General features: G+C 44.2%; 1 protein-coding gene across 2 annotated transcripts in view; it reads left to right on the forward strand.

Annotated features, from left to right (window-relative positions):
* slc9a7 (solute carrier family 9 member 7) overlaps positions 1 to 26077 on the forward strand; it is a 52907-nt gene that overhangs the window by 13895 nt on the left and 12935 nt on the right. Inside the window, exons 4-15 of one of the 2 annotated variants that reach the window (XM_042111792.1) lie at positions 302 to 378; positions 547 to 659; positions 1055 to 1160; positions 2516 to 2657; positions 3885 to 3990; positions 4282 to 4370; positions 5713 to 5826; positions 7044 to 7155; positions 7270 to 7423; positions 19063 to 19119; positions 22498 to 22561; positions 24754 to 24836. In XM_042111792.1, the coding sequence (XP_041967726.1) occupies positions 302 to 378; positions 547 to 659; positions 1055 to 1160; positions 2516 to 2657; positions 3885 to 3990; positions 4282 to 4370; positions 5713 to 5826; positions 7044 to 7155; positions 7270 to 7423; positions 19063 to 19119; positions 22498 to 22561; positions 24754 to 24836 (1217 nt within the window). The remainder of the gene's footprint in view (positions 1 to 301; positions 379 to 546; positions 660 to 1054; positions 1161 to 2515; positions 2658 to 3884; positions 3991 to 4281; positions 4371 to 5712; positions 5827 to 7043; positions 7156 to 7269; positions 7424 to 19062; positions 19120 to 22497; positions 22562 to 24753; positions 24837 to 26077) is intronic. The other variant, XM_042111793.1, reaches the window with a different exon arrangement.

Genomic DNA, 26077 nt, shown 5'->3' on the forward strand with positions numbered 1-26077 from the left:
ATGTTATGGTTTTGGATATTGGGTCAACTAACCTAACTTTCACACAAGAGACCACAGACACCAGAATATAACATGACTTATCATTCTCCACACAAGCCTCAACTGTAGCCTTGCCTAAGATGGTTTGTAATCACTATATCACAGGCTATTGAAATAAAGTTGACTGGAAAGTGACCTGACTGTGTCTGTGTGTGTCTTTATGTCTGTGTCTGTGTGTGTGTCTTTATGTCTGTGTCTGTGTGTGTGTCTTTATGTCTGTGTCTGTGTGTGTGTCTGTGTCTGTGTGCATTCGTCTGTATAGAGACATTTCTTCAGAAACCTGGGCTCCATCATAACTTACGCATTCCTCGGAACAGCCATTTCATGCTTCGTCATCGGGTGAGTTCTACGTATTAATACCGTTTCCTTTTGCATTTACTATCAGTTTGCAATGAGATAAACATTTGGTATGTGTCAACTGCAGTAGTAATGTTAATTGTAACAATATGTTTTAAACTCTTATATTATAACACTTTATTATAACTAAGCACCCGTTCCACCCCCCAGGAATCTGATGTATGGTGTGGTGAAACTGATGCAGGCCATTGGTCAGCTGACTGATAAGTTTTACTACACAGACTGCCTGTTCTTTGGAGCCGTCATCTCCGCCACTGACCCAGGTACTGTTGACCTCTTTGTGACATGCAGGAGGTAGTCTTTAGCACACTTCATGTACGGTTCTCTTGAGGATGCTTTGTGACATAGCATTAAGCTACTGCTCTTGAGTACATTTGATGATGTATACAGCATTAAGCTACTGCTCTTTAGTACATTTGATTATGTACATTACCGGTAATAGTTTTAGAACTCATCATTGCACACTTTACCAGAATGTGGGTTGGTCTTCCTTATCTGATAGGAGGAATAGACATTGCCTTCTCTTGTTGATATTTTAACTAACTTGCTTAACTAATGCTAATTTGGTTAACATGAGATTTCATGGGTCATTGTGTGTGTGTGTGTGTGTGTGTGTGTGTGTGTGTGTGTGTGTGTGTGTGTGTGTGTGTGTTTTCAGTCACGGTGCTGGCCATCTTTAATGAGCTGCACGCCGATGCAGACCTGTACGCCCTGCTGTTTGGAGAGAGCGTCATGAACGATGCCGTGGCCATCGTCCTCTCCTCGTGAGTTCTTTTCTCCTCTCTCTCCCACTCCTCCTCTCTCTTCCTTTCTTCCCCTCTCTCTCTCTCTCTCTCTCTCTCTCTCTCTCTCTCTCTCTCTCTCTCTCTCTCTCTCTCTCTCTCTCTCTCTCTCTCCTTCTCTGTCTTCCTCTCTCCCTCTCCCACTCCCCCTCTGTCTTCCTCTCTCCCTCTCCCACTCCCCCTCTGCTCTTTCTCTTTCTCTCTCTCTGGTATTCCTCTTCTCCCTCTCTTCCCCTCCCTCTCTCCTTCTCTGTCTTCCTCTCCCCATCTCTCCCTCTCTCTGCTCTTTCTCTTTCTCTCTCTCTCTCTCTCTCTCTGGCATTCCTCTTCTTCCTCTCTTCCCCTCCTAACCCACTGCTCAGGGAGCCGTGTTTGTCTCTGGAGGGCACCTGGAGCTGCTCTCCTAGGTGCCAGGCCTGGGGAACAGCTCTCCGCTCTCGGCCCTCGGCTCCTCAGCCCAGCCTGGGGAAATTCCACACACTGGTGTGAGAGCAGTGGAGAGGATGCTCCTGCATCTGCCTGAGCTGTCTGTCTAGTCACCCTGCTGCTCTGGCTTATGGAGCTCAGACGCCCCCTGTAGGCCAATCCCTGCTAATTCTCTTTCTGCATCTCGGTGCTGTGCAGTCTTGAATCCTAGAAGGCCATATAATCTGATGTAAACAGATGTACAGATTGGTCATTATTTTTGTCAAATTACGCACTGCCTTTTCTCTTTGCCCATTTGATTACTGCTCTTTTTAAGCTGAACTAGGGTAGTGCTTGACTACTAACTATAACAAACTAATGTTAACTACAATACATTGTATACAAGGCCATATCATTTTCTATCTTATGTGATCATATAAACAATATTTAAACCAAATTGCACCCTATGACACTTTTTGCTCCTTTACGCATCCCATGCCACCTTCTATCCCTGCCCAATTGGCATCCATCATCATGCCCCCCCCCCTTCTCTCTCTCTATAGGCTGCTCTGAATACATTACATAAACACATGGAGTCATGTTAATATAGCCACACAAAGGCATACCCAGACAGCACACGCAGATGTTGTACAACCAAGTTTTTGAATGTTCGCCACTTTGACCACAATATCTGTTTATTTCTATCTCTGTTTATCTCTATTTTCTATACCAATGCACAGATTTATGTTCATATGATTATAGTTATGGTTGTAATTTGGTAGAAAGGCACATGGAAATGAGAAAAACGGTATTAATAGACATTATTGTTTCAAAGAAAACATAAACATGTCACTCTGTGTCTTTGTGAATGTTTACATATAATAGAATGGCAGGAACTGATTTCACTTGCCATGCTATCTGTTTTGTTTCAGGTCTATTGTGGCCTATCAGCCAAGTGGAGCCAACACACACACCTTTGATGCGGCGGCTTTCTTTAAGTCAGTGGGCGTTTTCCTGGGAATCTTCAGCGGTTCCTTTGCCATGGGCGCAGTCACTGGTGTAGGAACAGCACTGATATCCTTTCAGTTTACTATGTGAAAAACATGGAGGCACTTGTGATGGGACATATCTCTGTGAATTGGGAATTGCACTGCTTAGAATGAATACAGATGCTGCTCTGGGTCATGTGTTGTTACAGGAGCATTGTAGGGAATATCTGAATGGTAGGTCTTACCCATGTTAAGTTTGAGAAATATTAGTCAGTAGTGTTAAAATGTACTAAACAATAGAAACTGTCCTGAAGTGCCCTTTATGAAATAAAATCCCCTCCCTGTGGTAGTAGCATTGTGTGGTCATAGGGAAGTATGCAGTTTCAGTTTCAGCACATTTAACCAAAGAGGGAAGTGTGACTGTGAGGCATTAGATTAGATAGACCTACATCTAACCACCTTAGCCTTTAGGTATGGTACACACCAAAATGACTGACTTGCCTTGCGTTCCCTGTCAGGTGGGGGAAAAAAACATTTGAACTTGTGTATGGATATGAGCAAAATAAAATAAAATTGCTTGGCAGACTCAATTATGACAGTTGTGGGACTATCTTCTCAGCTTACTGCTAAATAGAGCTGCCATTTTTATTTCTCTCTCTCTAAATGTGGTGGCAAAGTGCTTGAGCTTGAATAACCCAGCTAACTAAATCACTGACATGATCCTCCGACTTGCAGGTGCTGAGTGCACAATGAAGTGATAAAAACTTACATAAATAGATTTAAAGTGCTGAAAGTGATTGAAAAAGAGGATGGTGTAGAAGAGTGCAGAGGAGCAGTGAGGTTGGGGTTTAACCTTCTACTGCAGGTGTTGGAGACAAAACCACTTTGAATTTCGAGCACGTAGTCAGTGCCGTTTAATAGATACTTTTCTACTGAAATAGCTGGTACATTGGAAAAAAGGAAATGCAAAATAATACCATATGTTCAGCACCTATGGGACAACAATGGGATTTCAGTCGTCAGAATAGTAATTATGTTTTTAGTGAACCGATGCCTCAATGGCATTCAGGGAGAGTATGAGATTTGAAGCAACTATATGTCTGTTTGCTTTGACTAAAACCTCCACCAAAACCATTTGTATAGAACATCTATATGAATATGCTTTAGGTAAGGATTGTGTGTATTGTGAGGCATTATATGGGTTAGTATTGTAGAGGCCCCTCTGAAGGTGTGTGTTCAGCTGTAGCTATGGTGAGTGTGGTGCAGGAGAGAGAGCGTTTGGTTGTGGTTTGGCCTTGACCCCTGGTGCCACGTCACCAAGTTCACTAAGCTGCACTGCTTCCCTCTTCTGGAGACCGCCCTCTTCTTCCTCATGTCCTGGAGCACCTTCCTGCTGGCAGAGGCCTGTGGATTCACAGGTGTGTGTGTGTGTGTGTGTGAGATGTATATTCATGTATGTGTCAGCACAGAGTTGGGTAATTCTGCTCTATGTGACCTTTTGAGTTGCCCTGTATTACAAATTGAAGGCTTGCTAAATGCATTTGTAGAGAACTCTAATAATGACTCCACAAGACCCTTCTCCTTAAATGTGTGTTTCTCTTATCAGTAGGTGTATTTTTTTTTTTTTGGTGGAACTTATATATATAGTGCAAGTACATTACCTGACAGGGGAATGTGGATTCAAAATCCTGCTGTCCCTTCTCTCTCAGGTGTGGTGGCTGTGCTGTTCTGTGGGATTACCCAGGCCCACTACACACACAACAACCTGTCTGAGGAGTCCACCAAGCGCACCAAACAGGTAAAAAACATGGGCTTATCTTAGCGGGCTCTGACCTCTGGCCCCGCTAATCCCCCCTCCTCCTACTCGGTGTCCACTCTGCTGGAAAAGACCAGTGACAGATGGCTTCCTAATCAGCCCGGTAGTGACTCTAATCAGGGCTAAGTGAGGACACCTCATTCTCTGGTCACAGTTCCCCACCAGGGGGAGCCAGAGCACAGGGAATCCTGTGTGTGTGTTTTCACCACTTGCAAACACGATTACTGTTTCTGTGGTATGTTTTGATGTTTTCTATACTTCTATGCTCTATGCTTTGGCAACATTGTTACCCTTTGGTCATTCCAACGAAGCATATTGGATTGTATCCTAGAAGTCACCAATGACATTTCTACGAAATGCAATATGTTTTGCATACTGAGCTGTCCATTCCTGTCAGTTAGAATAAAGTGATAATAATAAGTCCACAGCACTAATAACTGTCATGATGACAGTGTTTTTGTGTTTTTACCTTGGATTTTGGCACAAGGGATTTTAACATCTAATCCTGTGTATTAATGTAATGTACATGCTAAATCAGATATTGACAAGGAATTTCAGTGTCAGACATACTTGCTTTGCCATCAGAGTTGCTCATAAATACTGGGAATTGAAGGCATCAGCTCTTTTAGGCTAATGAGTTTCAAACTATGCTGAGGAACTTGAAGATATTTAGCGGCTAAGCTCTTTATTCTTTGGGCTGGTGGCGTCCTGGGAGTAGAAAGTTTCTCTCCTCAAAACCAGTCACAGCGGGGGGCTGTCCATCAGTGGTCGGCAGTTTTAAAGGACGGCTCGACTCCCTGCAGCTGCACTCCGAGCGAGTGTCTCCGCGGTACTGTGAGACAGATTGGCATGGACGTGTAATTATGACACCCAGGGATTGAGTGTGTGTGTGTGTGTGTGTGTGTGTGTGTGTGTGTGTGAGGGGGGTGGGGTGGGCTGAAACTCTAATTACTGAAGCCTCAAGAGATTTCGATGAGGGCTTTAGAGTGAAAGTTTTGGGTGAGTCGGGGGTTGGTGTGGGGGATATTGAGTGGTTCCACTCGTTTTTTTATATGCTGAAAGCTACTGTCTGTTTCACCCAAAGACTCCATGCTGCTGTGAGCGTAGGAGACTCTTTGTACCAATTGAATGTTTCATCAAAAGAACTGGGGAAATTTCCCAACTTCGCAAAACTAGTTTATCTTCCTTTAAAAAAAAAAACTCTAAAAATGCAGCAGCTGTTGAATGTGATCATAATTTGAGGAATTTGCTGTCATGTACAATATATGAACTTATGTATTTCTCTCGTGCGTGCGTGCGTGTGCGTGTGTGTGTTCTCTCTCAGCTGTTTGAGGTGCTGCACTTCTTGGCTGAGAACTTCATTTTCTCCTATATGGGCCTGGCCCTGTTCACCTTCCAGAACCACATCTTCAGCCCCATCTTCATCGTGGGGGCTTTTGTATCCTTATCACACTTTAAGCTTCCAGTGATTAGTTACTTATTGGGCTATAGTTACTGTCGTCATAAGTTAACAATAATGTACAGCATAATTGTATAGTTCACAGTATAAATTATGGTGCCTTGCCTACTCTGACTGACTGTCTCTGCAGTGTAGTGCAGTGTAGTGTAGTGTTGCCACATGGTATTTAATTATAATATGAAACATTATAACATATGCTTTTCACATTTTGAAAAGATAGTTTTACATTATAAGTAGGGCTGTCAAACTTTTAACTGCTACCTTTTAGCTTAAGTTGAAATAGGAACTTTTTCACATTTCACACATTTCAATGAAGTGCATAAAGAAACAGAAACAGCCTATAGTCCATATCTCCATTAACTATGTTCAGTTCACGTGTAACTGTGTAGGAGTGTAGGCTAAACAATGTTTAGCTTGTAGGTTATAGCTTCAACTTAAAGTGCTTTGGTGATATTTTAATTCCATGTCGACTGAGCCGACACCGGTGCCAACATGAGTAGACTGTCACTTGCCACGCATATCAGTGCCAAATGTTTTAACTGGCAAACAGTGGATGAATAGTGGATTTTATGGAGGGGCGCCAACAAAATTTAACTGAATTTTTACGGCATCGCAATTAACACGTTAACGCTGATCGCCCTAATTATAAGATATTTTCAGACTATTACGATCATGTTGTAACATTATTATATAGAATCTTTATCTTGTTATGACACAATAATTTATTAGGTGATGAGTGTGTGTGTGTGTGTGTATATGGTAATAATGTAAAAATATCTTGTTGTTATTATTAGTTAAAAAAAAAAAACAGAATATTAGTGAAATTATCTGTTTTTTAGTTTTGCCATTGCAGCAATATATAGTAGGCCATATATAGTATAGCGTATTTTGCAGATTTATATGCTCTTCAGTAATATATTTCTCATTTTCACACTGCTGTATGTCCTTTGGGTCATGCTTACTGTGATTGCTTGTTATCTAGTGTGTGTTTAGTGAAGGAAAAGGCATTAGTAACACTGCAGAACAGTGAACAGTTCCATCTGAGCTGATAAGGCTATTAAGGCATAGTGTGTGGCTCTGAGGAGGAACTGGGTAGCAGTTAAAAGTGGCAGTAGCACTAGATGCCCATGAGGTCCGAGAGTTATTCTGAGAGCCAGTAGGCGCGTTTCCTTCCTGAACTGCTTCCTGATGGGCAGCTGGCCATCTTCATCGGCCGGGCCTCCAACATCTACCCGCTGTCGTTCCTGCTCAACCTGGGCCGCCGCCACAAGATCAGTGGGAACTTCCAGCACATGATGATGTTCGCAGGTAAAGTCACCGTTCACACATGCACATCCTTTGCTTTTCTTACCCGTTTCTGTGGTGTGACCAGAGGTGTGTGTCTCTGTCTGTCTGTCTGTCTGTCTGTCTGCCACCCTCCAGGTCTGCGAGGAGCCATGGCGTTTGCGCTGGCTATCCGGGACACGGCCACCTATGCCCGCCAGATGATGTTCACCACCACCCTCCTCATCGTCTTCTTCACCGTCTGGGTGTTTGGTGGTGGCACCACCCCCATGCTGTCCTGGCTGCATATTAGGTCAGTGGCTGTGGCTGTGGACCCTCCCTCTTCCTGTCCCCCTCTCCGACTCCTCTCTCTTCATCTCTCTCTCCCTTCTCCTCTTTCCTTCCTGTTCCTTCTCTCTTTTCCTTACCCGTAATGTTCCCACTATCTGTTCTTGCAATCCGTTTGCCAATCTGTTTGTTAAAGCAGCGTCCAGTAGGTGGCGCAAAAGTCTTGTGCTTCAATGTCACCCTCTGTCCACCAGTATTGCTTTGGTGAAACTGTATGAATCAGTGTTAAAACATCACTGCCCATTCAAACATGCTATTCCTGTAGAAAATCTGTAGCCCAGTTACATGCCAGCAGGTAGGCTTGCTTTAAAAAGTAGGATGATTGGAAAAAACATAATTCCAGCTATAAGCATTCAATAATGAATACTGAATATTATATTGTAATATAATAAATGTGCAGTGAGCAGACAAACCATTTTGTGGAATGATGCATCATCACATGAAATTTGCAACGATGTGAAAACAATCTCTGGTAGCCTATATGTGACATCATTCTCTGCCTGCCACTCGTCTGTAGCTGATCAAAATGACATAAGGCTAAAGCTTTGAGTTTATGTGATTATGTTGAGCCTATTGAATAACTTGATGATATGACAAACCATTTTATGTAATGATGCATCATCATATGCAATTTGCAACAATGTCTCTGGTAGCCTATAAGTGACCTCACACTCTGTCTGCCACTTGTCTGTAGCTGATCATGCTTGCATGTGTGGCATTCTTAAACATCCTTAAATTCGGACCATTATCACTCGTTTCAATTTAGGAATTGTTGTTTGTTTATTCAAAGTCTTAAGTCGTTTTTGAATAGCCATACCTGTGTTTGTTGGCATGCTGTTGCAAAATCTGCTGAATCATTTTATGCAAACAAACTGCATTCAGACAGTGCTTATTGTTGAGGTCAGCGGTTAACTTTTTACCCACGGATTCAGTTCTGCCAATGGGCCGCTTATCCTCTCTGGTAGCCTACAGTGTGCTGTATTTAACGAACGATATCTTTCACATTTCTTATTTAAACAATGTCAAACATGGCACTGCTCGGACGAATGGTTCGACAGATATGCGGTTAAGACATAAACACACACACAGACAATCAGACGTTTCTGTCATTTATAGATAGATGAATGGTGAATAGGTGAAAGGGACAATATGATGAATTACAGTTTAACATTGTTTTCATCTTTATAAAATCCTGTGTCTAGTTTGTTAACACAGCCTGGGAAGGTACATTTTCAGTTTGTTTGTTAGTTTGTTTGCAGAATTGTGTAAAAGCTATCAGCTCGATTTTCAAGAAATTTGGTGACATGGTGTAGCATGGGCCAAGGACAGATTTGTAGTTTGTAGTGGTTCTGAATCATGACGCGGGTCCACACATTTGTAATTTGTTAACCTTGTAGAGCATTTGGCTTTGTTGAAGGTCTTTGCTCTCTTGTGATCTGTGAACAGTGATCTGTATACTGTATCACTGACCTGCTATAAATACACTGGTCCATGTTGGCAAAACGGTCACATATCTTTCTGCTGAGCAGTGAGCTCTATTGTAACACACATGTAAACACAGGCTGTCTTTTCCAGCATGGTCGCAGAGCATCAGGCCATGTTTATCAGGAACACTCTGGTCTGTCTCTCTCTCTCTCTCTCTCTCTCTCTCTCTCTCTCTCTCTCTAACCTTCTGGTTTGACTTTTGTTCCTTTTCTCTGTGGGCTCTGTATTCCTTTTCTTATGGTTGGTAACTTCTATTCCACTGCACATGGAAAGAAACAAAGGCAATAGCTACTGAACCAGAGGACTGAGATACTCATAGATTATGTATCTTGTATGTTCTCTTACTATAATATATTTGGTCAGGGCCAGGGGCGCAGAAGATATTTTGAAAGTGAGGGGGACCAAATTGTGAACACAAACCCATAGTGAGATCAGATTACAAGATATCGGATCGCCACCTCTGGCCCACTTTCGACCATAAACCAGAATATTAAGATAATACCATTGATTGTTTTCAAAATATTTTTTGATAAAAATGGTCAAAACTGTGAGATGAGCACAACGCCAGATCTGCCCTCAGATCAGCTTCTTGCTATGTGCAGTTCTACTTTCATTTATTTATTTTAGATTTATTTCACATTATTTGGGCCAATGGTAGAATACTCTAAAAGCAACATGGGATGTTAATATTTTATGAAGCCATGAATGAATCATCATGCCTATGATCCAAACATAGACTACATGATCAAATAGCCTAGTTAGGCCTATACCTAAATTGTCTGGTATAAACCAAATCAACTCTTCACTATGTGTTTGCAGTTAATATTTATGCAACGTTAGAAGATGTTGCTGAACGTTAGAAGAACGTTAGAAGATGTGGCTTAACAAGTTACCTGTCCAGAACACACACAAAATTGCAACAGAAAGTTGACTAGCCTACTACTATTTGTTCCAACAGCATTTCAACAAAGCATTTATAAAATAATACTGTTACTCTAACTGTACCACATTATCCCTGACATAACTGACATATCCAATTTGTGTCTTGAAATTATGTTTGAAATAAATGACTTAGAACAAAAACGTTGGGTATAGACTTGTATTTTATAGTTAGGCTAGTAGTGAAAACGAGTTGATCAGTAGGCTAGTTGAGTTTGTTATCAATAAACATAACAGCTAATGTCATGTTGAGCAGGAGACTATAGGCTACCATAAATCCTCAAATTATGCCCGGGATTGATTCTTTTTATAGCCGGACAAATAAAGGCAGGTTCCCATATACAAGATGGGGTAACAATTGCCTATACCAACAATTGCCATCAGTCCACCAGCACTAGAAGACATTGTTTCGATTTAAGTCAATGAAATAACACCTCTTCTTAATATTTTATTATATTGTTGGTTGGATTAATAGCCTACTGTTGGCTATTAATGCAAAGAAAAGTCGTTTTCCTACCATGGGTCTCCAACACACGTTCTCAAGCTCACTCTCTTGCCGCCCCTGTCGAGGTAATTGCCAGGCTGAAGCCTACTACATTTAAACACAATTGTTGCGCGACTCAAGGCATTCCAGCCTACGAATTTAATAAAAAGTACTAAATCATTCATAATTAAACAATAACTCAATTTAGGCTATGGCTACGCAAAAAGGTTTCTATTAGGCTACAGCACAACCCCTATTCAATGAATGGCTGCCTTGTCTCGCAATAATCAGCGCACTTGTTTCACTTCAGTGTCACAATCCCGACACTTTTTCAACTACATGAAACATAACAGTGAACCATCTCATATCTCCCAGATTTCAGTGCCCATCAGTCTCAACATTTAGCAATATAATCAACAGTCAAAGTAAATTAAATCCCAAACCAAACCGAAAATGTTATGCTTTTGATCGCCTACCGGTATGCCACTCCAAACGAAACGCATGTCTAAATGCAGGTTAGAAATTAAAAAAGCCTGCCTGGAATAGCCTACCAGCTTGCCTCAAATAAAGATGCTGTGCTTTGCAAAAGACCCCAGCCACTGTGGTTAGTGATGTGATGCTGTTAATGGGGAGTTTTACATAGTTAACGCAAACCCTATAGGTTATTATTTATTTAGCGTACCTATAAGGCTTTTTTTCCCTTATCAAAAGTGAGGGGGATGACGGCCGTCTCTTTAGCACTGCGGGGGACATATCCCCCACGTCCCCCGTGCCTCCTGCGCCCTTGGTCAGGGCAGTGTCCACTGATATAGCAATGTGATGTTATCAATCGAATGCAGTGAAACATTTATATAGCAATTTACATAGCATAAGCAAATAGGCCTCACAAATGCTTGAACAATGGGAAAATTACATGCTCATATCAGATACTGACCACTATGGTATCTGATGGTGGTATCCATTATACCATGCTCATGTCCTGATTTTCTCACTATTAAGATGGAGGACTCAAGCGAGGTGCTGCTTATCAAAGTTACTTTAAAGGTTACCATCGTGTCCTACTGGCTTTTGAGTGACAAGCTGTTGAACTTCTAGGATGACACTGCAAACAGGTGTTGTTTTTGATGGCATCTGTTACCATGGTACAGCAAGACAGGCAGAAGTAGAAGTGGGTGGGCTTTATTTCTGGATTTATTTGTGTGTTTGTGTCACAGTGAGTCCCGCCCCCCCCCCCCCCCACACACACACACACACACACACTCCTGTTCTTCGTCTGGTCAGCTCTCAGCAGGCAGGGGACGGCCTGGCTATTCTGGGCTGGGTCTTGGCTTCCCACATCCAGCTCTGCGTCCCCCCCCCCCCCCCCCCCCCTCATCTTTCTTTGTATTTTTCCTCCCTTCGTGTGGGCTGCCCCATCATCAGAATAAAAGAGGATTACTAGGACTGATGTGAATGGCAGCTGCTGTGCTTCGGCTTAAGAGCTCAGTTTGCCGTTGGCAAAGTCGCATCATGCTGTGAGGGACGCAGCATGGCCGCTGCACCTCGTTGTGGCCCACAGATCTTGTTTTAGGGTAGCATGGGTTAGCTAATCGCAATCAGGGGACCGCAGTGATTTGATGGTCACTCCGGGTCATTGGCCACTCTCTCAATCAGGCTTGCTGTTAGAGTGCCTGTCCATAGACCAGCACGAGTCCAGCAGCGTAATTTCTCCAATCTAATCACATTTGACATAATCATATTTGATGTGAGGTATTGGGGCTTAATTGGGAAGTAAATGGCTCCCAGTCGGTATATCTTGTCTGTTTGCCAGCTTTTGTCACAAGCATTTAGTGAACCTACAGTACTTGCCTGCTATGCGTGATGATAGGTTGTTCAGAGAGGAAAATCTAAAAGTTATGGCATCTATGTATAGAGCCTTTCTTCTTTGATCGTAATCCAGGCATCGTACACAACCCCAAAAGTGCAGTGACCTGATAATCCACGTCTGATTAAAGATCCCTAGGATGCGTGTGTTTACCATCTTTGTCTGGTCCTCCCTCATATCTTCCTCAGAATGTAGAGCATTAGCATGTGGTGCAATTAGGTTTGTCCTCCTACTGATGGCTGAGTCATTAACATCTCATCTCATCATCCACTTATTATGAATAAGAACGTTTTTTATGGTAGTCTAGACGTTACACACAACTCCAAAGGAGCCTAAAGCTGCTAATCCACATGTGCTAGAGATACCCATAATGCATTGTTTTTTTTTGGTGACCTTTACCCTACTCTCATGTGTGTGGGATGTTTCTTCCTGAATGTAGAGTGGTCATGTAGCACATTAGGGTTGGGCTACTGATACATCACTGTGGGAAAAAACATACCAAGGCATCCCCTCCTGTAAATATGTTAGCAGTAGTCCCAGTTTATATCTTCCAAGAGCAAAGCTATATATTATAGCAGTCTGCTGCTGCTGCTGCTGCTGTTTCTGTCAAACGCCATGAAGGCTATCGTGAATAAACTGGGCAGTGGATCACTCAGGACCTTGGCTGGTCATTCCATTGGAGGAGGTCCAGTGGCCTGCGGTGCCCTCCGCTGTCTGTGTTTGCAATCTGTTTTTAGCCTCAATGTGGGACATGCGTGTGGGCTAGTCTCCTAGCACAGTGAGCCACAGTGAGTGTGTTGGGGTGTGTCGTGGCACGGAACAGAGTCGAACAAGGTTCCGCTGGACGCTGCTCTGGTCCTCTCACCCCCTTGCCGCCACTGTGTGTGTGTGTGTGTGTGTGTGTGTGTGTGTGTGTTTGTCAGGCTCTGTCACTACAGGGCCTCCTTTTTTTTTATCTTCCATCATGGGCCACAGGGATGGCAGAGTGATGTTTGGCAGCAACCCTGCTAGGTTTCGTCTCATGCAGTGCAGTCAGGAGAGAGGGACAGGTAATCAGTTGTCGCTCCAACAGAGAGCGTTTTCTCCCAGTGCTTCTGTCAAAAAAGTAGGTCATGCAACACAGAAGGAATGGATGAGTCTCTCTTTCATGTTTTTCTTTCTTTCTCTCTCTTTTTCTCTATGTGGTTGATGGTAAAGCCAGGACGTCGCAAGCCGGCCAGCTTCTTTTTTGGTTGTACTAAAGCCACTCTGCTGTTAGAGTTCATGAATCCATTTCCGTGTAGCCGTTCTGTGTAAACATTCTGCTTTCCCCGCGTGAAGATATTTCCTCTCTCCTCCGTGTTTAGCCCTGTGAGGCTCGACTGTGAGGGATGGGCACGACTTAAGTAAGCAGCGTCTAGACGAAGCCCCTCACAGCGGCCTTAATGCCGGGGCTAGCTCTCTGTTTAACTCACAACATCTGCTCTGTCTCAAGTCCAAGCAGAAGACTCTTAATCTCTACATCTCCTCCACATAACAGACAGTAAAAAAAAAAGTTTATTAGGCATGCTTCGCTAATGCTAATTAATGCTCTCAAAGCTTGGTTAATGTAGCACACTAAATCCTTATACAAGATGGTGGGGGGTTGTTGTGGGGATGGGCTGGGAATTTCTTTCTAGGGTTTGTTCATATGCAGTGGCAGGAACTAAAACAGATTGCAAACGCACACAGCGGAGGGCAGGAACAAAAACAAAACAAGAGCCATAGTTTCCTCTCAAAAGTATCCGATCTGGAGGGATGCCACACCGGGGCCATTATGTGTAATGGGTGAAAGGCCACACGTCACACACACACACACACACACACACACACACACACACACATATACACACACACACACACACACACAGTTTTAAAGAGTACTTGTTTGACAGTCAATAAGAGTACTCTCTCTCTCTCTCAAGAATCCACTAGTCTTTGAGAGAGGGTTTTTATTCATCACTCAGCCGCTCAAACCAGGAAAGCGACACATGTCTGCCTAATAGGATGTGACTGCCATGCAGAAACACACACACACACACACACACACACACACACACACACACACACATACATACACTCTGAAATGGATCAATGTCCAATTATTAGAGGCTGACCGGCCGATGGCATGTTGGAAAAACCATTCAGGGTCGACGCCACATGCAGCTGATTTCAACTCTGTTTGCTGATGCCTGTCACCAGCACAGTGAAGCCTGTGTGCACGAGTTTGGGGGATGCCTGACTGATGCGTAAGCATCTTAGACGTCATCGAGCAGATTGCTTGCTTGGATTGTGGTGCACAGTTTCATCTGTGTAAGTTGTTTTCTGGTCGGGTTAATGCAGTCTTCAATCCGCAATATGATAAATCATAGTGCTCTCTTTTTTGTCCTTTTAATCCATGGCCTTGCCTTTTGTGATGATGTCTGTGTGTTGCGGGATTATCCAGTTTTGACGGTCACTAATTTGGACGGGTGTTTTGTGAAGAAATTGCACGTTTGGAGACAATCTTGGTTTAGTTCTAGTCAAACGCATCGCCCACAGCCTAATGAAACACCTCACTGCTGAGGTGCTTTTTGTTCAAATTTATACCCCCACATAGCATTCTGCCTTCAAAAGACTTTTGATTGGTATCAAACACACAAAATATGCTAATTATTGGTTATACTTTACTTGACAGTATCGACAGAGTGTCATGACACTGTCATGAACGTGTCATAAACAATTCATAGACGTTTATGACCTAACGCTTCTGTCATTAAGTGTCATTCGGTTTTTGTCATAACAAGTTAGGGTTAGGGTTAGATTTCATGTGTCATGACGGTGTCATGTCACTCTTATGCCGATACTGTCAAGTAAAGTCTTACCTAATTACTTTCACCTTCAAGCAGGCCATATTGTAAATACACCAAATGGCTTGTCTCTAGATGCATATTGCAATCCATGTCTGTCACCCTGAAACTACTCAGAATGCAGCCTGTGTCCCCACAGACAGACAGGCTGTCTGGCAAGCAAGTAAGCAATGAGGAGAGCAGTCAAGCTGTAAGTCTAACCGGATCAGAGGCACCAAAACTTCAGCCCCCAATTAGTGTCAGCCAAAACCGTTGCATCCACTCCTCTCTCAGTGTAGCACCAAGCACACTGCTCTTGTTGGGCTCTTGAGCTGAAAATCGTTGAGGGTGCTTATAACATGAAATAGATGTATAGATATAGTTCAATTTTTTTTTTGTGTGTGTGTCTTGCGCACAGGGACACTGTGTGTGTGTGTGTGTGTGTGTGTGTGTGTGTGTCTGTGTGTGTCCCTCTGGAGCACAGGGACACTGTGTGTGTGTGTGTGTGTGTGTGTGTGTGTGTGTGTGTGTGTGTGTGTGTGTGTGTGTGTGTGTGTGCGCGTGTGCGTGTGCGTGTGTATGTGTGCTGACACATGGCTGAAACGAGAACCCCATCAAGACACTGGGCAGGCTGCCCACTGCCTCATCCTTAGCCTGAGCTTCTGCTGCTGCTGAGGGCTGAAAATTGTTCCTGTTCCTTGAAATAACTTTTTAAGCTAGGATCAGAACTTGAAAAATGAATGCCACTTTTACACCTGGATTCAGACATTTTAGTTCATACAGTCATGAATTAGTTCATATAGTTATAATCTCCATCAAACCTAAAGTAAATATGTAATGCATTTCATTCCTGTGCATTTTACAGGCCAGGATAACATAAAAGTAAACAAATGTTTATAAATGGAACACAGTCATGATCTATTACGTTTTCATTCGTTTACATTCATTACGATTCATTTAGTTACTTTTTCAGAATCATTCATTTGTACTGCAGGTATTCTTCTCCATCCTTGTTATAAACTCACCTCCAAGAGAGCCATTCGTCAGAAAATACAAACTGAAACGTTGATGGACTTTCAACCCTCCTGATTTTTCCCTCTGAGCTGAAAGCCTGACTGACTGGCTGGTGTGGTTCATTTGGGTTTGGTTTCATGAGAGGGGAGCTATGTGGTGGAAAAAGACATGTGCTTGTCCTCTTCCTACCCTCCTTCCACTGGACCACACAGAGAACTGAAAGCCAGAAAGTCAGCATAGGTCTATAGAAAGACCTAAAGCTCTATGAAATGTCCCTGCATTTATCTCCTGTTACTTTTTGTCCATGATGGCATTCATTGTACCATTGAATGTTATTGTATGTCATCTTCACAGATTACATCAGAATATGCTCTGGCACTTTAACATGGACTCATGTTATACACGGTCGCACACATAACTAATCTGAACACATTTTAGGATTAGACAGTGTCATCCCCCATGTTGAGTCACCCACATATGGCCATTAAATGGGTGATCAGGGTGGAACGAGGTGGCCGCCAGGCTTAAACTAGTCTGGGCTTACCCCCCTAATACACCCCACACATCTGCCTGCAGCTGGGGTCCTTTAGGGACAGTAGGAGCAGAAGCAGCAGCAGCAGCAGCAGCAGTCTATATTAGCCTCCAAAAGAGCTTTATTTAAAGTCCAGCTTAACCCCTGTACTCTGTGCCTTTTACCTCAGTTGTTCCTTTTTACTGTTTCTCTGTTTCACTTTCTTTTGTCTCTCTCCTTCTCCTTTTCTTTGCATTTGTGTTTCTTTGACTCTTACTATTCTGACTCCCATCCCATTTGCCGTTCAAACCCATGAACATTTCTTGCCATCATTGGCAGGTTTTAGCTATTTGTCAGCAGTGTTATCTGATCTACTGTAACATTAAACTACAGGAAACTCTGACAGAACGGAAGGTGACTATTTTACGGTAAAATATAAACACTGTCTATCACAGTATCCCCAACTCTATAGAGCCCAGTAAACTCTAATAACAGAAGGTGACTGTATTTTACGGTATGACATTAAAGGAGAATTCCGGTGTGATATTGACCTAAAGTGTGTTGAAACATGATACCGAGTGTGAACGTATGTCTCATAGCCCATCTCGGCTTTTCCCCTGCACTCCAAAATCTGGCGCTAGTTAGCCGATGCTACCAACAGCTTTTTCAATGGTGGTGCTTCGGCATCGGGCTAGCCATGCAAATAAATCACTGTTTTACACCATTTACGAGGCTCAATGTATCTCCACACTTTATTGGTAGACTTCTGAGGGCCCTGACATTTAAAACGAGACATTGAGAACTTTGAAAAAGCACTGGTAGTTTACTTACAAGACGATTTATACAGACAGTATCTTCATGAAGTTTAGCGTTTGCAGCCATCTTGAATTTAGTCACGATAAGTCGAGCGACGAGTAAGAATGAACAGGTATGATAAGGGATCAGATTCCAAAAATAATTCCGTGGAAATGCATGGATTCCAGTTGCTGCTACTGGAAGAAACTGGAATCCATGCATTTCCACTGAATTATTTTTCGTCAATATCACACCGGAATTCTCCTTTTAACACCGTCCATCACAGTATCCCCTTTCCATTTGAGTTTGTTTTGCTCACCGTATTTGACCAAAGTAGCTATGTTGCCCCTAATGGTCACCGTAGACTTAATAACTTCACACACGAAATATCAAGAGAAGATCTCACACCGTGTCCGGTGTCCGGTCAGCACTGTCCGGTGCTGGTTCCCACTGTTCCTGAGATTGTTTTAGAGTCCTTGAGCTGTGCTGCCAGAGCCATGTCTTGCCCTGTTGATGTGATGCACCTCATACATCTCCGTTTGCATAACCGTCGGTCTAACTACAACTTAGGGTCTTTTTTTGGATGATGATGGTGAGTGTAGATTTTAGTGTAGGACTAAAACGACATCACCTGGTTTTGCAGCATTTACAACCGAATAGCGCTACGCCAAGTTCATTGCTCTTTGCTTTTGTGAGAAGGCACATTGTATATAAATGCAAATATTGACCAGACATTATGTAAATAATCATAAGTAATCCTAACCCCAACACACACCTGGCTCTTAGCCCAAGCACACCAGTGTGTGCGATAGCACTATTTGAGTTCCATTGCTTCCTTTCACTGTAATGAGCAAAGCTGCAAATCTGGTTGGATACATCTCTGTTTACCAAAGGTTGAGTTTTCTCATTAACAGTAGGCCTATGATGTCCTCATAAAATGCCATTTCTGTTTATAAAAACCTAGCAAATGTGTTTTGTTTCTAGTTTGCCCATGTCCACCTCACTTGTCATTTTAATGTTTTCATTTTCATGTGTGGATAATTGGTGGGGTAGTGTTCAGAGTCCAGACAAGGGGTCATACATGCATGTTTCAGGCTTTGCCTTCTCTCTCTGAAACTGCATCAAAATTGTGCATTTGCTTAACAGTATTTCAAAAGGCTTATACTGCTGACTTCAAACACGGTAAACGTTGTAGCCCTCAGAAGTACATAGAAGAAAAAGTGTACACATCTTGCTTACTTAAGAAATGTCCAGATTCTGGAGTTGCTCCTCAAAAAGCGCTAACTGGCCTCATGGCTCTAAAGTGACTTAAGTCGAGGGCAGAATGGACATAGGCTTAAAAGTGCCACACTTTTGAAATTAGCTGCATGGGAGAATATGGCTCTAAATGCCATTATGTAACATTTGATAGCCTGAGATTGTTTTACAGTCCGTCAGAAGTGCAGCCAAGGCTAGATGATGTCCTGCCGTTATAATGGTGGTCACTCAATCACAGTCTGTCTGACCCTTCCGAGCCAGCAGCAGATTCTGACTCCAACCTGACCCTCGATTTGGCACGTATATGATAGATCTGTGCCAGAGTCTTCCACTTTGTTATAGGAATCAGCACTGTGATTGCTGGGTAAGCGCCAGCACACTTTAACAGGTCTGTTTCTGCCGCACACAGAGTTGGCGTTGTCCAGGAGGCGCGGTGGAAGCAGGTGCCACATTGGTGGTACTACAGGTGACCAATGGTTGTTGGTGTTGGGTGCTCAGGTGCTCTGGTGGTGGTGGGGGTTGAGTGGGGGTTTGGGTCTTGCTCTGGTCACCCTGCAGTGCCTTGGTGGGGAACAGGGAGCTGTGGCGTCTGTTGACCCTGATAAGGGATGACCCGATTAACCACTCTGGAATGCTTCTGTCTTCTTCCTGTTTCCTGCGATTGGGAGTTCCTTTCTTTTCTGTTTTTTTCTTTTTTCATTGTCACAGGACTGGTTCATTGACGTCGTCATATATTGGGGCCTCACCCATCATGAAACTGCACGTAAATAAACAAACCCCTTACATGCATCTGGCTATTTTAAAACACAACGACACAATCTAGGGCTCTTCTCTGCCTCTCTAAGTGTAGTAGTGGGATGGCCTCTTTGTGCGTGCGTGTGTGTGTGTTCCCCTCTCTGGTGAAGTTTGCATGGATGGCCTGCTGGGAGCCATTCAGCCAGTGGCTGAGCAGATGAGCAGATTATGGCTCAGAGGCCGCGGGGGCATGGTGAATCAGGCCAAACCGATGAATCTCCACATCTAGGGTCATCAATGCCCGCCATAAAGCCATGGTCTTAGGAAATTAATCAGCTGTGTGCGTGTGAGAGCACAAGGGATAGAGTGTGTGTGTTTGTGGTCATTGCACAAGTTGGAGAGAATGTGTGTGTGTGACTGAGAGAGGGCGGTTGAGAGATGTTTCTGTGTGTATATATAGTGTGTTTGTATAGTGTGCATAGGTTCATCACATTAGTTTGCATTGTACTGTGCAGCATGTACACTGCCTGCTGTACAATTCAATTGCTGTGCAAGTGAAACTTTACTCCGTCTTGATGTGCTCATCAGCCCCTCTCACTCTCTCCCGGTGGAAGCAGAGCAACCTGCCCCCCCCCCCCCCCCAGCCCCTCTCTGTCACACACACAAACTCCGTCCCTGCTCTGGGGCCTCCAGATTGCTGCAGATACTTCCGGAGACTTCCACCCCCCCCTCCAGTCCTCCTGCCCCCTCTTTGTTTTTGCCAGAGCCTCTGACCTCCTCCTCACCTTTCTTTCTCTCCCCCAGTCTCCACTGGCCATCCTTTTCTCTCTCTCTCTCTCTCTCTCTCTCTCTCTTCCCTTTCCTTCCCTTCCCTTCCCTTCCCTTCCCTGTTCTGGCAGTGAAGAAGAAACTACCCCACCACCCCCCACCCCGACCCTGTGCCATTTCCCCGTATGGAGATCTTAGCTTGGGAGGTTTGTTTGGACAGTTGGTGCTCTGCAGTTCAGAGAGCCTCCTCTCTCCCTCAAACCCCCACCCCTCCATCAACAACATCCCTCCCCACCACCCCCCTCACTGTAAACCCACTGAGCTGGAAAACTTTTCCTAGTGCCTCTGACAGGAGGTTTTTTTTTATGGGGGGGGGGGGTCTTGACTCACCAGACCCAGCAGACATGGCAGAGGCCTGTGAAAGGCAGGGGGACTTAAACTGCGTCACTGTCAGTGGTGGCGTCACTGTGTGACATTTTCCATTAATTAAAAACGCTCGTGGTTGCCAGAGTTGGTCGGAGTCAGAGGAAGGGGAAAAAGTCAACACTTGTGGAACCGGAAGCACACAGAGTCAAACACACAAATTCATTCAGTCATTGTGCCCTTGCCAAGATTAGCTTAGACAACCAGTGTCCAGTGCCCTGTGCTCTGTTTTGTCTTAAACGGATGACAAGGTCCAAAACAACCAGAAAATACTCATAGCAACACTCCTAGATCACCATCAGAAAACCCACCCTCATGGCCAGGCAGGCATTTGTAACAGATTTTTGGGCATGAGAGACCTGTTGCCATTTAGTTAGTTGGCTCCTGTCCGTGTCGGTCGTCTGGCGCTCTGGTCATGGGGCTGCCGAATGTCACCCCCTGCCATCACCCCCCCCCCCCCCCCCCACACACACACACACACACACACACACACACACACACACACACACACACACACACACACACACACAGGCACATACACTCATCTCAGGTTCATTCTAATTAAATCCACTGTTCCAAAGAAGATGCCAAATGTAGAGGAAGCCAACGTGAAATGACTCAACATCGGCTGGGGGTGACTTAGCGGGTAGGTTGAAAGGTCATCCAGCTCAACCCAACCTGGATCTGTTCAGACTCGACTACAGTGAACCTTAACACCCCAAGTTCTGCTATAAAGAGCCATTACAACTATAGCTAAGATAAATCATTCTTGCCTTGCAAATGCAAACAGCCCAGCTGGCTCTTGTGAAAACTAGCTACCTTATGTCCTGTATGTGTATTTTGGCATTACGTTTGGCAATGCCATGCTGTAAAAGCCGTCATGCTCACTGGGTTTCCAACCTGCAGCATCAAACTACAAAGTCAATAGCCCTGAGTGGCTGATGATGACACTTGAGTTCAGTACGCCAATACTCATAAATAAAGGATGTGACCTAGATACCTACAGAAATATTTACACGAATAAACAAAAATAGTACAAGCTTAAAATGATAAATACATGCATCACTCAGCTGGGCCTCTCCACTCATAGGGAAGATGACATTAGATGACTCACTGGACCTCACTGGTCTCCAACTTGACTGTTGGACACCACAAGTTAGAGTCTCTCAAATTAGTTGATTATTACTGGTGGAACAGTAACACCTGTGTGTTGTATGTTTTGCATGTGAGGTCATTTCTGTTTCCGTGTCCATTGGTAATGCAACGCATCAGTTCCTCACAACACAGCACACACGTTGGGTCATATCTTGCGCACACACACACACCAGATTGGATGTTCACCTGTTGTCTTCAAATCACTATGACACTGAGAAGCAGACCAACACACACACACACACACACACAGCAGGTTGACTGTCTGTTGCATAATGTGAAAAATCACTTTTACCCAAGTCGCTATGCCACTAGAAAGAGCAGTAGGAACAAGAGCAGTGGGATTGCTGTTGACAGGTACCCCCCCCCCCCCAACACACACACAGACACCCACAAACTGTATGTTAAGGTGTTTTCAATGAGATCTTTGTTTTTGTGGTTCCCATGACAGACGAGCGTTTTTCTTCACAGTCAGCAGTTTGACACACGCTTGTGAATAAGTCATGAAGTCTGTCTTCCTTCTGCCGTCACCGTTTATTTTCCTTTGTGCAAGTGTGTGTGTGTGTGTGTGCACATGTGTCTGTGTTCTTGTGGTGGTTATGGTTATGTAAGTGTATCTGCGTGCATATGCATATGCGTATGTCTCTATGTGGTTGAACACTCACACTGTCTACAGTATGGGCATTTTACACACACACGCACGCACACACACGCACGCACACGCGCACACACACTCTGACGCTCCATCTCTCTCTGTGTATCATAGGGTTGGAGTGGATCCCGACCAGGATCTCCAGCAGTGTGGGGACAGCTTCCAGGTCCTGCAGGGAGTAAGTTTAATGTCTCACCGCCTGCCTCTCTGCAGTGTGGACATACAGGCCACTCTCCACTCTCCACTCTCTTCTCCCTGTGGCCTTCATCTCTCTGGTCACCAACCCTCACTCTTTCTCTCTCTCTCTCTCTCTCTCTCTCTCTCTCTCTCTCTCTCTCTCTCTCTCTCTCTCTCTCTCTCTCGCATCTACTCTCTCTCTCTCTCTTTCTTTCTCTCTCTCTCTCTCTCACACTCTATCTTTCTGTCTCGCTCTCTCTCTCTCATGCTCACACTCTCTGTTTTTCTGATCTTCCTCTCTCACTATCTTTCTATGCCATCTCTCTCTTGCTCTCTGCCACACTTTCACTTCTCTTTCCATTCTCCTCCTTTGCCTTGGTGGTCGCTTTGTTGTTGCTCATATTTTCTGTAGAACCTGGCTCTCTACTGGTGCAGCTTGATTTTTGCACTTTTTCAATTTAGTTTCCACTGCCGTGTGTCACTCAACCGACCTTTGATTATCTGCTTCAGAGACTCTCTTGGACACACACACACACACACACACACACACACACATATACACATATACATTCGCTCTCTCTTGCTCTCTCTCTCTCTCTCTCTCTCTCTCTCTCTCTCTCTCTCTCTCTCTCTCTCTCTCTCTCTCTCTCTCTCTCTCTCTCTCTCTCTCTCTCTCTCTCTCTCTCTCTCAGCTACACATGGCCAAGAGATGGCCTGTGCTCTGGTGTCCTTCCTGCCACACACAAGTTTATGACCTGGACCACTAGCTGAGCACACACACACACACACACACACACACACACACACATTCTCTCTCTCTCTTTGTGCTCTGTGCTCTGGTCTGTATCCTGCAACACTGTGGGTTTATGACCCGGGCTACTGGCAGTGTAGAGTGTGCAGCTAAAGGAGACAAAGAGAGCGGAAGGACAGAGCAGTGTTCTTTTAACTGAACACCACACACACACACACACACACACACACACACATGAATAAGAGTATATGGGTGTCTTCTGTATTTGTGGTATTTCAGACCCCTCCCTTGCGCACACACACACACACACACACACACACACACACACACACACACACACACACACACACACACACACACACTCATAACTGAAACACCCCTGTCATAGAAAAGGCATTCACACATTTAAGGGCTTCTGTTTTCAGGTTGTCAGTGTTACTCACAAAAACAGGTGTGTGTGTGTCTGTGTGTGGTGTCACACACACGTGCGAATTCTTAGAACCTGCAGGTCGTAGGAGAGTGTTGATCCAAGGCCATTTGGGGAAGTGTAATCAGATGTGTGTGTGTTTGTGTGTGTCGTTGGAGCCTTAAGAGATGGTGAAGGTTGGAGAGTATTAAGAGACTGCTGGTTTCACACCAGTGTGTGAACTTCAGGAGCTCTGAGTTATATGTGTCTCCTCTACCCAGCCATTACACATCCACTGCTAGATCATCAAGCAGATGACTCACACTTTTACCAAAATGCAGTCGAGTTTTTGTGACCGCATCTCTCCGCGAGCAGCTCTGCTTCTATGGATGCGCTCACTCCATTTCTTGAGATGAATCATTCTGGACCTCAAAGCAGATGCTGGTTAAGATGCATGATCAGGAAAACAAACTGATAGAGATGGAGTGACCGAGAGAGACAAAAAGATGCACCATGTGAAGAGGTGGATGTTGGAGGTGAATGCACACTGTTGCTCCCAGTGAAATAAAGCCCCTCACATGTGCCACACCTTTGGGAGTTTGGCTATTTGACTGTTGAGTTTGTACATGAAACACACTTTGATGTTGAGTAGTTTGGCAACACACTCAGCCATGCTGTGTGCTGGGGCGTCCAGATCCAGGCCCATCTGGGACTTTCTGTACTGAAGACTCTTCTGCTCTATGGAGAGGCCTGAGAAAGAGAGCCTCCACCTGTGCACACTCTTCAATCACAGCCTCCCTTCTTCACTCTTTCATCTCTATCTCTCTTCTCTCTCTCTTTCTCTCTCAAATTCAAAATCAGATCAGCTTTTTGGCATGACACAGTGACTCATTTCTGATCAAGCATAGAATTGATGTATGAAAGAAATTACCTCTCTATGTCTGTCTGTCTGTCTCTCTCTCTCCCTGTGTCTCTCTCTCTCTGTCTGTCTCTCCCTCTCTCTCTGTCTGTCTGTCTGTCTGTCTCTCTCTTTCAGGATGGCGCTCAGGGGGAGGGCCCGAGTAAGACGAAGCAGGAGAGCGCCTGGCTCTTCCGCCTGTGGTACACCTTTGATCACAAGTATCCTTTCTGATTCTCTGCTCAATGTGTAGGGGCTCTGCAGCTCCTGACAGCTGAGGATGTGTAGCTCTCATTTCAGCCTCCCAGATGGGACTCACAACAGGCTCAAGGGATGGGGAAGACACACACACACACACACACACTCACACTCACACTCACACTCACTCACTCACTGTACACACACACACACACACTCACTCGCTCACTCACTCACTGTACACACACACACACTGTACACAAACACACACACACACACACACATTGACTTGCACCTCTGATCACGGAGACGGGGAGGACAAGGGGAACTAGACACAAAGCCTCATCACTTTTTTTTGACTGCTTTTTGTTGAGGCGGCTCGAATTGCACAGCGGTAGACCAAAGCAAATAATGAGTCAAGGAAATGTGAGATCTCCATCTTGTCTGTCAGTGCAAAGTAGAGGATGGAAATGATTGGGGCCGACTGGCACCGCTTAGGTCGGAGGAGGATTTGAATTTGTTTCAGACATCAGTGTTTGAGCAGACCAGAGAGGTGTTGAATAATTCTGGGGTTGATTAGGCAGGACTGGTTGGTTTTGATCAGCATTGAGAAGAGAGGAAGACATGACAGCCTGCCCTCATTTGGAATACTACAGCACACAGTGTGTTCTAAAGCATAAGCAAACTTTCTTCAGGAACTTGAACTGAAACTTTTAAATTCTAAATTCATTTTTCTCACTTTCAGATATTGCACTGCTGTCAGTCTTTCTTTCTTTCTTTCTTCCGTTCCAAACGACTCTTTTTAGATTCTTGTGGTTGGTTAGGGATCGGCTGAGTAGCTGCTGACTGAGAGAAGTAGACCCTTGTGCCAATTAATTCTGCAGAATGAAGAACCTCTAGATATCTATTCTAAAAAGATCTCTCTTCTCTATTTCTATTCCTGTCTCCTTTAAAGAAGTTCTGTAGTCTTCAATTTAGGGCCTATTTTTAGATGATATTAAGTCTAAACTTTTGTTTGGGACCAAGATGATATCAATTGTTGCAGTTTTGAGTAAGACCTGAATAAGCATTTGAAGCTGAATAGCACATAGTGTAGCCTTTGCTAATATAGCTATAGATAGATACACACACACACACACACACACACACACACACACACACACACACACACACACACACATACATACATAATTGATCCCCAAGGGGAAATTCAAGGAGCATCTTTGCTACGTCAATGTAAATCGCTTATTTGAGCTATTAACTA

This window comes from Alosa sapidissima, chromosome 12 (assembly GCF_018492685.1).
Source record: "Alosa sapidissima isolate fAloSap1 chromosome 12, fAloSap1.pri, whole genome shotgun sequence".
In the NCBI taxonomy this organism is placed as follows: Eukaryota; Metazoa; Chordata; class Actinopteri; order Clupeiformes; family Clupeidae; genus Alosa; species Alosa sapidissima.